The sequence below is a fragment of the Salvia miltiorrhiza genome, unplaced genomic scaffold, assembly GCF_028751815.1.
Source record: "Salvia miltiorrhiza cultivar Shanhuang (shh) unplaced genomic scaffold, IMPLAD_Smil_shh fragScaff_scaffold_39, whole genome shotgun sequence".
Taxonomy (NCBI): Eukaryota; Viridiplantae; Streptophyta; class Magnoliopsida; order Lamiales; family Lamiaceae; genus Salvia; species Salvia miltiorrhiza.
Window position 1 is genome coordinate 485,944 of NW_026651458.1, and position 11,626 is coordinate 497,569.

Below are 11,626 nucleotides of genomic sequence, written 5' to 3' on the forward strand. Positions count from 1 at the left end.
GTGTTCCATCTTAAGGGTGTACCATCTTGAGGGCCGCTCTGCGGGGGTGTACCATCTGTGTTCCATCTTAAGGGTGTACCATCTTGAGGGCCGCTCTGCGGGGGTGTACCATCTGTGTTCCATCTTAAGGGTGTACCATCTTGAGGGCCGCTCTGCGGGGGTGTACCATCCGTGTTCCATCTTAAGGGCGTACCATCATGAGGGAAACTATTCAAGAGAAACTATCACTAAGGATCTAAAGAAAGAAAATAGCACTATCACTCAAAGGGAATAATGGACGCGCAGATGACTGCGCAGACCAAGGGGATAGTGGACGCGCAGATATGACTGCGCAGACCAAGGGGATAATGGACGCGCAGATGACTGCGCAGACCAAGGGGATAGTGGACGCGCAGATATGACTGCGCAAGCCAAGGGGATAGTGGACGCGCAGATATGACTGCGCAAGCCAAGGGGATAGTGGACGCGCAGATGTGACTGCGCAGAAAACGGGACAGCGGATGCTTAAAAGAGGGATACACAATGGCCGCACAAATGACAGAAAGATAGAAAGCTAAAATCTTAAAACAAAATTCTTCATAGTTGCTTACATACATTTTTCCCAACACATAAGTACTCAACAGAATTCTGATCATATTCATAATTAGTCAGATTTCAACAACGAGCCTTTTACAGAGAAGTAGGAAGTCATGAAGATAAACACGAAATACGGTTATATAAAATAAAATAACACCATCCAGAGCATTCAAAGAAAATCAAGCCATACGATTATATAAAATGGGTCCAAGAGAAACTTTACAATTGGGATAATGTCTACAAAAAGAACAATCTTTTTACAAACAAAAGAAACATAGAAGGGAGTTGGTCAGTCAAGGCGTTGGGGAGAAGAAGGAGGATCCACGATGAACTCCTCAACAGGGGGATCTTCAACAAAGGCAGGCTGCGCAATCTCCTCGATCACCGGATCCGTCACCACCGGCAGCTGAAACACAACCTCCTCCTGCGCAGCCTCTGCTACCACAACTTCCGTCCCACCCTGCGCCACTCGGGAGCTAGACCCCTTTTGGCCCTGAGAGTTGGGCACGACCGAGGAGGAAGTTGGAGGAGGGTAGACCAAGTTCCCCCCGGGATAGTTGCCTCGAGGAGAACGCATATGGCAGCGCAGCTCATTCAGATAAGGAGACCGAATCACCGGCGCCGCAGGTAGGGCATCCCTCGTCTCATCCCTAGCAAAGAGCTGGAGGGCCTTATCCAAAACAGGAAGCCACCAACCAGGAGTCGAAGGGGCGGAAGGATCGACGCCCAACAGCCCATTTAGACTGGTGTCATCCACTTGCTTCAGTACAGCCTCAAAGTCAAATTTGCTGCGCTGATCAGGCGTCGCTCCCACCTGGTCAAGAGCGAGCCGACTGCCTTCCTTAACCAAGAACTGCATGGCAGGCCCCATCAAGAGGAGCATGTCAGGGGAACGGCGGAAAGCTTGAAGGGAATCCTCTAACATATAGCGCAGGAACAATTGACCACGCGCAGTCAGGAAGTATTGTTGGCGAAACTCTTGTATCCCCCGCATGAAGGCTTGGTTTTCTTGATCGGCAATCGTTGTCTTCATCTGATTCAACTTTGCCCGGCACTCCTCCGACATCTCATGCTTGAGAGCCTTGAGTTCTTCCTCCTTGCTCTGGGACACACGAGCGAGCTCAGTCTCGAGGGACTCCTTCTTCACCTTCATCTGAGACAGCTCAGCCTGAGCTTGGCGCAGCTGTTCCCGTAACTCAGTATTATCAGCCAGAGAGGCCATGAGTTCCCCCTCCTTTTCATGAAGATCAGCGGCTGCCCGGGTCATATGTCGGGAGGCCGACAAGCACTTCACCCGCAACTGCGCAGACACAATCACAATCCAGGGGATGAATAAAAATACCCGCACAATAGTAATGTCACAAAAACAAAAACACGCATAGCTTACCTGCTCTACGCCCAGGCACATGTCAAAGGCCAGGTCCTCCATGTTCATGACATCGTACCTGCGCAGGTCGACAGAGGCGATCTGCGATTCCATCTGGGACCGGCACTCCTGACCGGTCAAATCCTTCAAAGCACGAGGGCCTGGAATCTCCATAACGGAGTCAGACCCCTCCCTTGCCGGCGCAGCTTGACGAGGCACATCATCGAGTAAGGCTTCGAAAGAATCTTTACTCTCGGCACCAGAAGCAGGGACCTTTTTCTTCTTGGACGAGACTACCTGTCGAGTCTTGCGACGCTTACGAGTACCCTCAGCGGAACTCGCATCACCTTCGTCGTGGAGTCGAAGAGGTTGAATGTCAGCAGCAGACGAACCCGGACGGGGCCGCCCAGGATTGAAAGACTCAGGGGACACGTGCTGCGCAGACCCAGTCTGCGGGGTAGTGTCTCCCCCAACAGCAGGATCAGGAAGGAAACTGAATGAAGCAATGGTACCGTGCTCAGCTGATCTCCACATACCTGCGCAGGAAGGAGAATGGTTAGGAAATGAAAATCTTTAGCACGAAAGACGATACAAACATTTGGAATATACCGATGGAGGTTGGGGGATAACGGGAGAAGAGGCCAGCCCCAGCCAAGACAGAGGGAGAAGCGACTAGTTTAAGGACATCAAAATCTTTGGCAGCAAAGGCTTGGCCCAGGAGATCGATGAAGGCGATTTCTAGGTTACCTAGGGGTTTTCTATTTGGGGGAGAGGAGTGCTTCGTCCGATGCCACTCCACCTCGTCAGTCCCTGCGCAGTCCGCCCAAGTCCCATTCCGCACTTGTACAAAGAAATACTTATCACGAAATTTCTTATCCATAGAATGAAGATTACCTAGGAATGTCAAATTCATCTTCGGCTTGGCAGTAAAGTTGTAGTGACAATCGGTCTTTTTTAGGATGTGGGTCTGGTGAAACAACTCTACACTATGGGGGTAGTTATTAGCAGCGCAGAGGATATGTAAAATATGGGCCCTACGGAGAGAAGAAGGGGAGATCTGAAAAAAGGGGATCCCGAACCGTTCACATATTCCCACAAGAAAAGGGGAAGGGGGTAAGCGCAGACCCGCCTTCACCTGCGCATACCAAATAGGGATGGTGTCCGGGCGCCATTGCCCGTCCGCATCAGGCATATCGCCGGATTCCCGCTGCATCCGGATTTTCAGTTCACGATCATCCGGCTTAATGCGTAACAACCCCCGTACTTCCGCCATTTGGGCGGTGGAGATGGTGGAACGAGGAAAATGACAACCTTGGCATGTCATATCATCCGCCTCATTTATTTGTTGCTGCCGGGCACCCACGGTGGCCATGGCGAACGCACGAAAAAAAAAACAAAACAACACACAAAACAAAAAGAAAACAAGCACGCAACAACACAACCGAGAGGAAGCGAGCAGGCCACAGGGGATAATGAAGGAAGGGAGAACCTAACCTGGTAGGAGAAGTGAAGGTCGGAGGGGAAGCCTAACAAGGAAATTGGGGACGACGAGAGATCGGAGAAATCGGAAAAGTCTGAAAGGAAGTTCGGAGAAGGAGAAGAAGAAGAAGAAGATGAAGGTGATGGAGGGTATTTATAAGAGGGGAATTTGAATCGAGGGAAGGGAGGGAGAATAATCATTAGGGTTGGGATGTGCGAAAGGAAAATGGAAGGTTAGGATTTCATCCCAGAATGGTGGGTGAAAACGAAGGGTCGAGATCTCATCCTCACAAAAATAAAAGCATGGAAGGACGTCACAAAGTACTCAAAAACATCAGATCACATTAAATGCGATGGGACAAGTTCTGTACCATGCCAGTCGACACAGACGGCGATATGAAGCCCTCCTGCGCAGGCTCACTCACTGCCTTCCCTAATATCGGCCATTCCTCCATACCTCAAAGCAAACACTTTTCATCTACGAAAATTCACGTGAAAATCTACTTCTTTTCGTAGAATAAGGGGGGGAGTAGCTGATGAGGGATAAGGTCCTCATCAGCGCAGCATACGACCTGTATCCCATATGTTACCAATGTGAAGTATCTACTACCTTAATGATTATCGCACAAAATAGGAAAACTAACAATGCAGGACAAAGAACGGAGATCCCAGTGCCCCTTGAAAGAGCAGCGCAGTCATTCCACCCCTTGAAGGAGCAACGCAGTCATCCATCCTTTGAAAGAGCAGCGCAGCCATTCCACCCCTTGAAGGAGCAGCGCGGTCATCCATCCTTTGAAAGAGCAGCGCAGCCATTCCACCCCTTGAAGGAGCAGCGCGGTCATCCATCCTTTGAAAGAGCAGCGCAGTCATTCCACCCCTTGAAGAAGCAGCGCAGTCATCACCGCTCCAAGAGAAGGCGGCGCAACACCAGCATTCCGTGGAGAAAACAGCGCAGGCTTCAACACCTAAAGATAGCGGCACAAGCGAAAAGTTCCCAACTACCTTCTGAAGGGTACAAAAGCTGCAAGGCCGTTGGAGCAAGGACAACCACCAGTGACAACGACGCCAAGGACGTACCGAGCACGTGCCATGAAGGAAAAGACAATCTTACCATTCCCTCTCCGTCTCTTATAAATAGCATGTCTGTAATAGTAGAAGGGATCCATCTTTTCTCTCAAGTTTTACCTGTATGTTTTGGCGTTTGTAAAGAACTGTTCCATTGAAGAGTGAAAGAAGCATCCGTCCGTCTATTTCCTTCAGGTTCTGATCTACTATCAACCTTCTAGTTTAGGTGTTGGTGATTCAGTGCATCACCAGGTACGTCGTAACGTATTGATATGATCACAGTGAGATGTATTCTCCTATCTGACATAAGTGAAGAATCAAGATCTCGGTGACTTAATAAGATCTTAATACTAATAAGGTTTCAGATATATAAATATATTGATTCGTGTATCACTTTGATTTACCATGGGTGAGAGTTACACATTAACTTGAGTACTCTGTATCTTGGGTGATAGCGGTTAATATATGATATTTGGTAATCTGTATTAGTAACCGTACCCGGTACAGGATAATGACATCCTCTTAAGGAGCTCAAAAGGTTTATTGCGTTAAACCCTGCAGGTTGATTAAGTTCAGACGCAATAATAAGGATTGAGTGGTACTGCTTAAGGATTACAAAGACATTAATTAATATAAGTTGTCAGAGCTTTAATTAATTAATGGATGTCGGATATTTTAAATACGGAGGTCAAATAAGTCTAAATACAAGCTTCGACTCATCATCGATAATAAAGGGGTAAGTCAATATTGATTCTCTAGTGGAATGAATTAACATTTATGAATAAATTATGATCTGCGCTGACCATAAGAATTAATTCATTTGAGGCCCATCTTTATTCCTTGTATTTGATCCCTGACCTGGCCCAAAGGCTCCTGAGCCCACTAATGGTAATTTTCAGCTAACATAGTTATTAAGGCCCTAGGTCTGTGTTTTGCCTATAAATATAGATATCTGCTCTCAGAATAAAACACAAAAAAATTAGGGGTTTAGAGAGCAGAGAGAGAGGGGGCGCCGAACACGGTGAGGTCGAAAACTATTGGGAGTTCTCAAAGATCGTTGTCCATCCGACGTTAGGAATTGAGCGGGATATAGTTCAGAAGGTCAGAACTAGAGTTTTTCGATGTGATTATCAACAGTCTCTGCGTTCAATTCACAAGTGTTTCTAACATCAACGTGCAACACTTAAATTCATAGGAGCATGCTAAGTTTAATCGATGTATGATTTATGCTTAATTGTTCGTATTTTGGGGGTTTACATGTGCTTATTTTGAGTTAAATAACCCGGATTTTGGTGCGTTTATGGGTTTGTTTTATGCTTTGTAGGAGATTCTGATTTTATAAATGGAAGAGTGTTATGCTGGAGATTTTGGGTCAGAATGGCGTACTTAGGCGTAAACTGGTGTCCAGAGCTAAAAGTTCGCGCTAGAGCAGAGTTGAGAAGCTGCGCCAGAGCACAGCTGCGCGGATAGGTCTGCATGAGAGCAGAGCTGACTTCCATAGTCAGAGCTGACCATCTCCAGAGCTGAACTTCACTATCAGAGCCGAATTCTCCAGAGCAGAACAAACTTGTCAGAGCAGAGCTAAAACTTGACAGAGCCGAAGCTCAGTCACCGGAGCTCACTTTACGTGCCAGAGTTAACACAATTCCAGAGCTGGCGATTTCTTGCCAGAGCTACCGTTACTTGCAGAGCACGATGCCAGCTGGACTTTCCTTTGATTTCACGATGCTTATATTTAAAAGTCCAGTTTTGCAAGGCCTTTTTGATCGGCATTAGGGTTGAAAGAGAGTCTATAAATAGGGCTTTAATGTTCATGTAATAATCAATTCTTTGCCCTAATCTTTCGTTCCACCTTGGAGAATCATCCTTCCGCAAGGCAACCAAAGACTTAGGCTTCTCAAGTTTTCATTGTTCTTCAAGTTTTTGAGTTCTTTGTTCTAGTTAGATTTCAAGTTTAGTTTTGTTTAGTTTTTGTTTCGAAGGTGTAATCAAGTGACAACGATTTCATCCTCGCGATGTTTATGGTATTTCGTATTTATTTTAATTCCTTTGCATCGTTTAAATTATGTTTAGCTTTCAATTATGCAATTTCGTTAGGTTTATGCTTTGCTTTAAATTATACAATTTAGTTTATGTTCATTAGATTAGAAGCTTTAAACAAAGTTATTTAAATTCTTAGTTAGAAGCGTTTAAATTCTTAAGTTCGTTTAATTCTTGCCTAGGGTTTAGTAGTTCCTTTTGCTTACGTTCTTGCTTTCATTCTTTTCTGCCTAGTTAATTACAAGTTTAATTTCACGTTAAGTTTACTTTATAAGTTTTAGTTTAATAATAAAAGTTTATCGCTTTTTTGTGACATAATTAAAAGCCCTTAAAGATCTTCCTTGAGAGATGACACTGGATTTGTTGGATTTGTATACTGAAAGCGAGAACGTTTTATGTTTGTATACAATGATTCTTGTGTTCACTGTTTAATCTCCTATCTGATTGGGTTCATGATTGCATATGTATGTTCTTTATCTCTATATAAGTAGATTATATGGTGTGTTGTAGATCACAGAAGACCGTATAATTGGAATAACCTTAAGAGATATAATATAATCACAGCCGAAATAACTCTAGGACAAGTTATTGGTTTAGGCTGCGGTGTAGATGGAAGTAGTTTGTCTTGACTACTTATCTATACTGGTACGTCTTAACGTATTGATAGGACCACAGTGAGATATATTCTTCTATCTGACTTAAGTGAAGAATTAAAGATCTCGGTGACTTATAAGATCTTAATACTAATAAGATGTCAGATATATAAGTTGATTCGTTTATCACTTTGACTTACTATGAGCGAGAGTTATATAGTAACTTGAGTACTCTGTATCTTGGGTGATAGCGGTTAATATATGATATCTGATTATCTGTATTAGTACTCGTATCTGGTAGAGGTTAATGACATCCCCTTAAGGAGCTCAATAATGTTTATTGCGTTAAACCCTGCAGGTTGATTAAGTTCAGGCGCAATAATAAGGTTTGAGTGGTACTGCTTAAGGATTACAAAAGAGATTAATTAATTAAGGCTGTCAGAGCTATAATTAATTTATAGATGTCGGAGATTTTAAATACGAGGATTTAATAAGTCTAAATACAAGCCCCGACTCATCACCGGCAATAAAGGGGTAAGTCAATATCGGTTCTCTAGTGGAATGAACTGATATTTATAAATTAATTATGGTCTGGGCTGACCATAGATAAATTAATTTATTTGAGGCCCATCTTTATTCCTTGTATCTGGTCCCTGGACTGGCCCAATGACTCCTAGCCTTAGAAGGAGCAGAAATCGCCCCCTACCCTAAAGTGGCGCCCCCTACTGCTTATTTTATTATAAAATACAGCTGTCAGCTCTCAGGAAACACACACTATAATTATTAGGGTTTGAGAGCTGAGAGGAGGCGCAGGAAACGTTGGGAGCTTTCTGCCTTGGGACTTTCACAGCCCGTTGTCCATCCAACGGTGAAAGCTGAGCGGGATACAGTCGAGAAGATCAGAACTGGAGTCTTTCGATATGATCATCAACAACCTGTGCATCCGTTTTACAAGTAAGTATTTCCTAACACCTATGTGCAGCTGTTAAATTCATAGGAGCATGTTAGGATTAATCGTTGTATGATAAATTAATAATAACCAAGAAACGATCATCGGGCAAAGCGGACCGTTAATTCAGTTTAATATTCCTTCAATTGGTATCAGAGCCCAAGATTAATTTCTTGGCTCTATTATTAATTTATGTACGATTAATTATGTGCGTTGTTTTTACTGCTGTTGTTCTTTGTGGTCTGTTGATTCGTGGATTACGTTGTTTGACGTTGTAATCGTTTTTCACCGCGAGAAAATCCGTGGTTAGATTAGGTTTTTCAAATTGTATTTGTTTTTCCTTTGTAATCTGTAAAACTGAGGAACGAGACGAGGACGACGACGAATCAATTGACGGATGAATGGTGTAAGGAGGACGTGAAGGGTGCGGTGCGGCACGGACTGTCGACGCCGAGGGTAGCGTGCACACGAGCGCTTGAGCGTCGTGCGCCGCGCGCGCCTGGTCAGGCTACCGAGCACGCCGGGTGCTGCTGCTATCGAGGGTGCCGTGCAGGGCTTCTGCGCGCGCTGCTGGTGGCGTGCGGGTCGGGCGAGAGGAGGGAGGCAGGCGGCGGGGGCTGTGCGCGCCCAGCGGGCGGCGCACTGCCGCTGCTGCCGCTGCTATTACCTTCGCCGGGGGCCTGCTGCTGCTGTTGTTGTGCGCTGGAGTGTGCTGGAGACGCCGAGGGCTGCTGCTGCTGCTGCTGGACATGCCGAGGAGGCCGAACCAGGCGGGTGCTGCCAGCGCCGGGCTGCTGCTGCACGCCGGGGACGGCTGCCCAATGAGGCGGCGGCGCCTAGGGGATCCCAAACCCTAGGTGGCTGATTTTCCAAACCCTAGGGGGCCCAAACCCTAGTTTTTCCAAAGACGGGCCGGATGAAGTTTTCGGGCCAAGTTTTTAGTTATATTTTATTTTTTTAAAAAGAGAATAGATGTTGGGATTCCACGAATGGGTCGCGAAGAATTTTAATTCTTTTTACTGTTCTTTGCATGCCGTGGTTTTAATCCCTTATGCTCTTTACCTGTTTTTTGTTCGTCTCTGCTTGTTAATATGCTTTATTAACTGCGCTTAGACAAGCATGATAATAGGTTTATCGTTTTCTTAAGCATGTTTTAGAATTCTGCGAGCATGTTTTACATGTTGCGTTCTAGAAAAGCATGATTAGATTATGTGCTTGTGCATGAACAAACCTTTTGAATGAAAAAGACTAAGCAGATTTTTAAATAATTTTTAAGCAATTAAAATTATTTTATAGATCTCCACATGCGGTCTCTAGACAAAGTGATTAGCAATGTGAGTAAATGTCCACCCAACGTGGCTTACTTCACATTTGTTTTTCATAAGTTTGTCAGAAGAGGTTTCTATAAAAAATATTTAAACCATTAAAGTAGTGGGAGTTATGCAGTAAACGTCCACCCAACGTGGCTTACTTGTGTAATTTTCACAAGTACTTTGGAGAATGGAATTAAAGAAGATAACCAAGAAAATTAAATTGAAAGCGACATGGTCCGAGTGAGTATGTCAATTTCGAGAATTTAATTTTGGGTAAAGGTGCAGATTAGTCCCTAAAGTAGACCCCCCCTAGAGCGTTTAGCCCCCCACACTCGACTTTGGTGCAAATACCTCCCCTATAGTACATAAAAAATATGCAACTTAACCCACGAAGAAAACGGACGTCTAACACCGTTTCCTTGAATTTTTTTTATTTTTTTCTTTTATTTTGTAGTGGGTCCCACCACCACCTCCATTCCTCCTCCGACCACCACCACCACCACCACCTCCATTCCTCCGCCTGCAAAAAATCAGTTGCGAATTTAGGGTTCTCGATCAAAATCAGCAGCTGTATATTATCTCGCATACTGCAATCGAATTGAGCTTTGAGTAAATAAGCTGTTAAACCCTCGAGATTAGAAGCTAAAATTCACTGCAAATCAATGGCCGCCGCCGCCGGCAACAACGGCACAGCCGCAAGCAAATCTCTGAAATCGCCGAAGCAGAAGGAGCTGCAGGGGCTGCTATTAGACCGGTACGACGTCGGAAAGGTCATCGGCCACGGGACCTTCGCGAAGGTGTACCACGCGAGGAACGTGAAGACAGGTGAGGGCGTGGCGATAAAGGTCACCGACAAGGAGAAGATCTTGAAAGTCGGTCTAATGGCGCATATCAAGCGCGAGATCTCGATCCTGCGGCGCGTCCGCCACCCAAACATCTTCTTCGTGATGGAGTTCGTCAAGGGCGGCGAGATCTTCAGCAAGGTGGCCAAGGGCCACCTCAAGGAGGAGGTGGCGCGGAAGTACTTCCAGCAGCTGATCTCCGCGGTGGCGTTCTGCCACGCCCGCGGCGTCTACCACCGCGATTTGAAGCCGGAGAACATCCTCCTCGATGAGGACGGCAACCTCAAGGTCTCCGACTTCGGATTGAGCGCGATTCCTGAGCAGATTAAGCAGGACGGGCTGTTCCACACTTTCTGCGGCACGCCGGCCTATGTGGCCCCGGAGGTTCTGTCGATGAAAGGGTACGACGCCGCCAAGGTCGAGAAACTATTTGGGCGGGGGGATGGAGGAGCGGTGGACCTGCTTCTCCCAGGGGGCGCCGCTGCCGTAGAAGGCGGAGGAATGGAGGTGGTGGTGGTGGTGGTGGTCGGAGGAGGAATGGAGGTGGTGGTGGGACCCACTACAAAATAAAAGAAAAAAATAAAAAAAATTCAAGGAAACGGTGTTAGACGTCCGTTTTCTTCGTGGGTTAAGTTGCATATTTTTTATGTACTATAGGGGAGGTATTTGCACCAAAGTCGAGTGTGGGGGGCTAAACGCTCTAGGGGGGTCTACTTTAGGGACTAATCTGCACCTTTACCCTTTAATTTTCAAGGTTAAAATGTGGTCATTGCTTAGATATCATATCAAGTACAATGTACAACTCCCAAAGGAGTCCCTTCTTGATGATGATATGGTCTAGTTAAGGTGCCAACTATTAATTTCTTTTGTCAAAAGGTTAAGTTGACATGGAAATTAAATGACTAGGTGAATAGTCTGGTTGAGGAGTTCGTGTGTAAACGTCCACCCAACGTGGCTTGCACATGGGATTCTTTGAGCCGTTGGAGGTTTCATTAATATTGTTTTATCAAAAGGTTACAATATTATTGTTACGAACTATATGCTTTCATGTTCTTACATGTTTAAATTGTTTACTTTCAGATATGTCTATGTCTCCGATTATTAATATTCTAGCAAACAATACTCTCACCGGTCCTAACTATACCGAATGGAAACGCCACATAATGTATATTCTTGACGCTAACGAGCACAGTTTTGTGCTTACCACTCCACGTCCCGCGGCCTTAACTGATCAGTCAACTGATGCGGAACATGAGGCGCATAGGAGGTGGCACAAGTCGAATAATATGGCCAAGTGCTATATTATGATGACTATGTCGCAAACTTTGCAACTCCAGCATCAGGGCATGGACGATGCGACTACGATCATCTTAAATCTCTCTGAGGTTTATGGGGAGTCCGAA

At 45.4% G+C, this 11,626-nt stretch overlaps 1 protein-coding gene across 1 annotated transcript; it reads left to right on the forward strand.

Moving 5' to 3' along the window:
* Positions 1–10,319: 10,319 nt before the first annotated feature.
* On the forward strand, positions 10,320–10,949 carry LOC131002925 (CBL-interacting serine/threonine-protein kinase 12-like). Its single transcript, XM_057929417.1, has one exon. It carries the CDS (start codon positions 10,329–10,331, stop codon positions 10,791–10,793), a length of 465 nt encoding a protein of 154 aa, XP_057785400.1. The 5' UTR covers positions 10,320–10,328; the 3' UTR covers positions 10,794–10,949.
* The last annotated feature ends 677 nt before the right edge of the window (positions 10,950–11,626 follow it).

What these genes read in the sequence shown, in the direction of transcription:
- LOC131002925 (XM_057929417.1), top strand. Translation starts at nt 10,329, where the DNA reads ATGGAGTTCGTCAAGGGCGGCGAGATCTTCAGCAAGGTGGCCAAGGGC.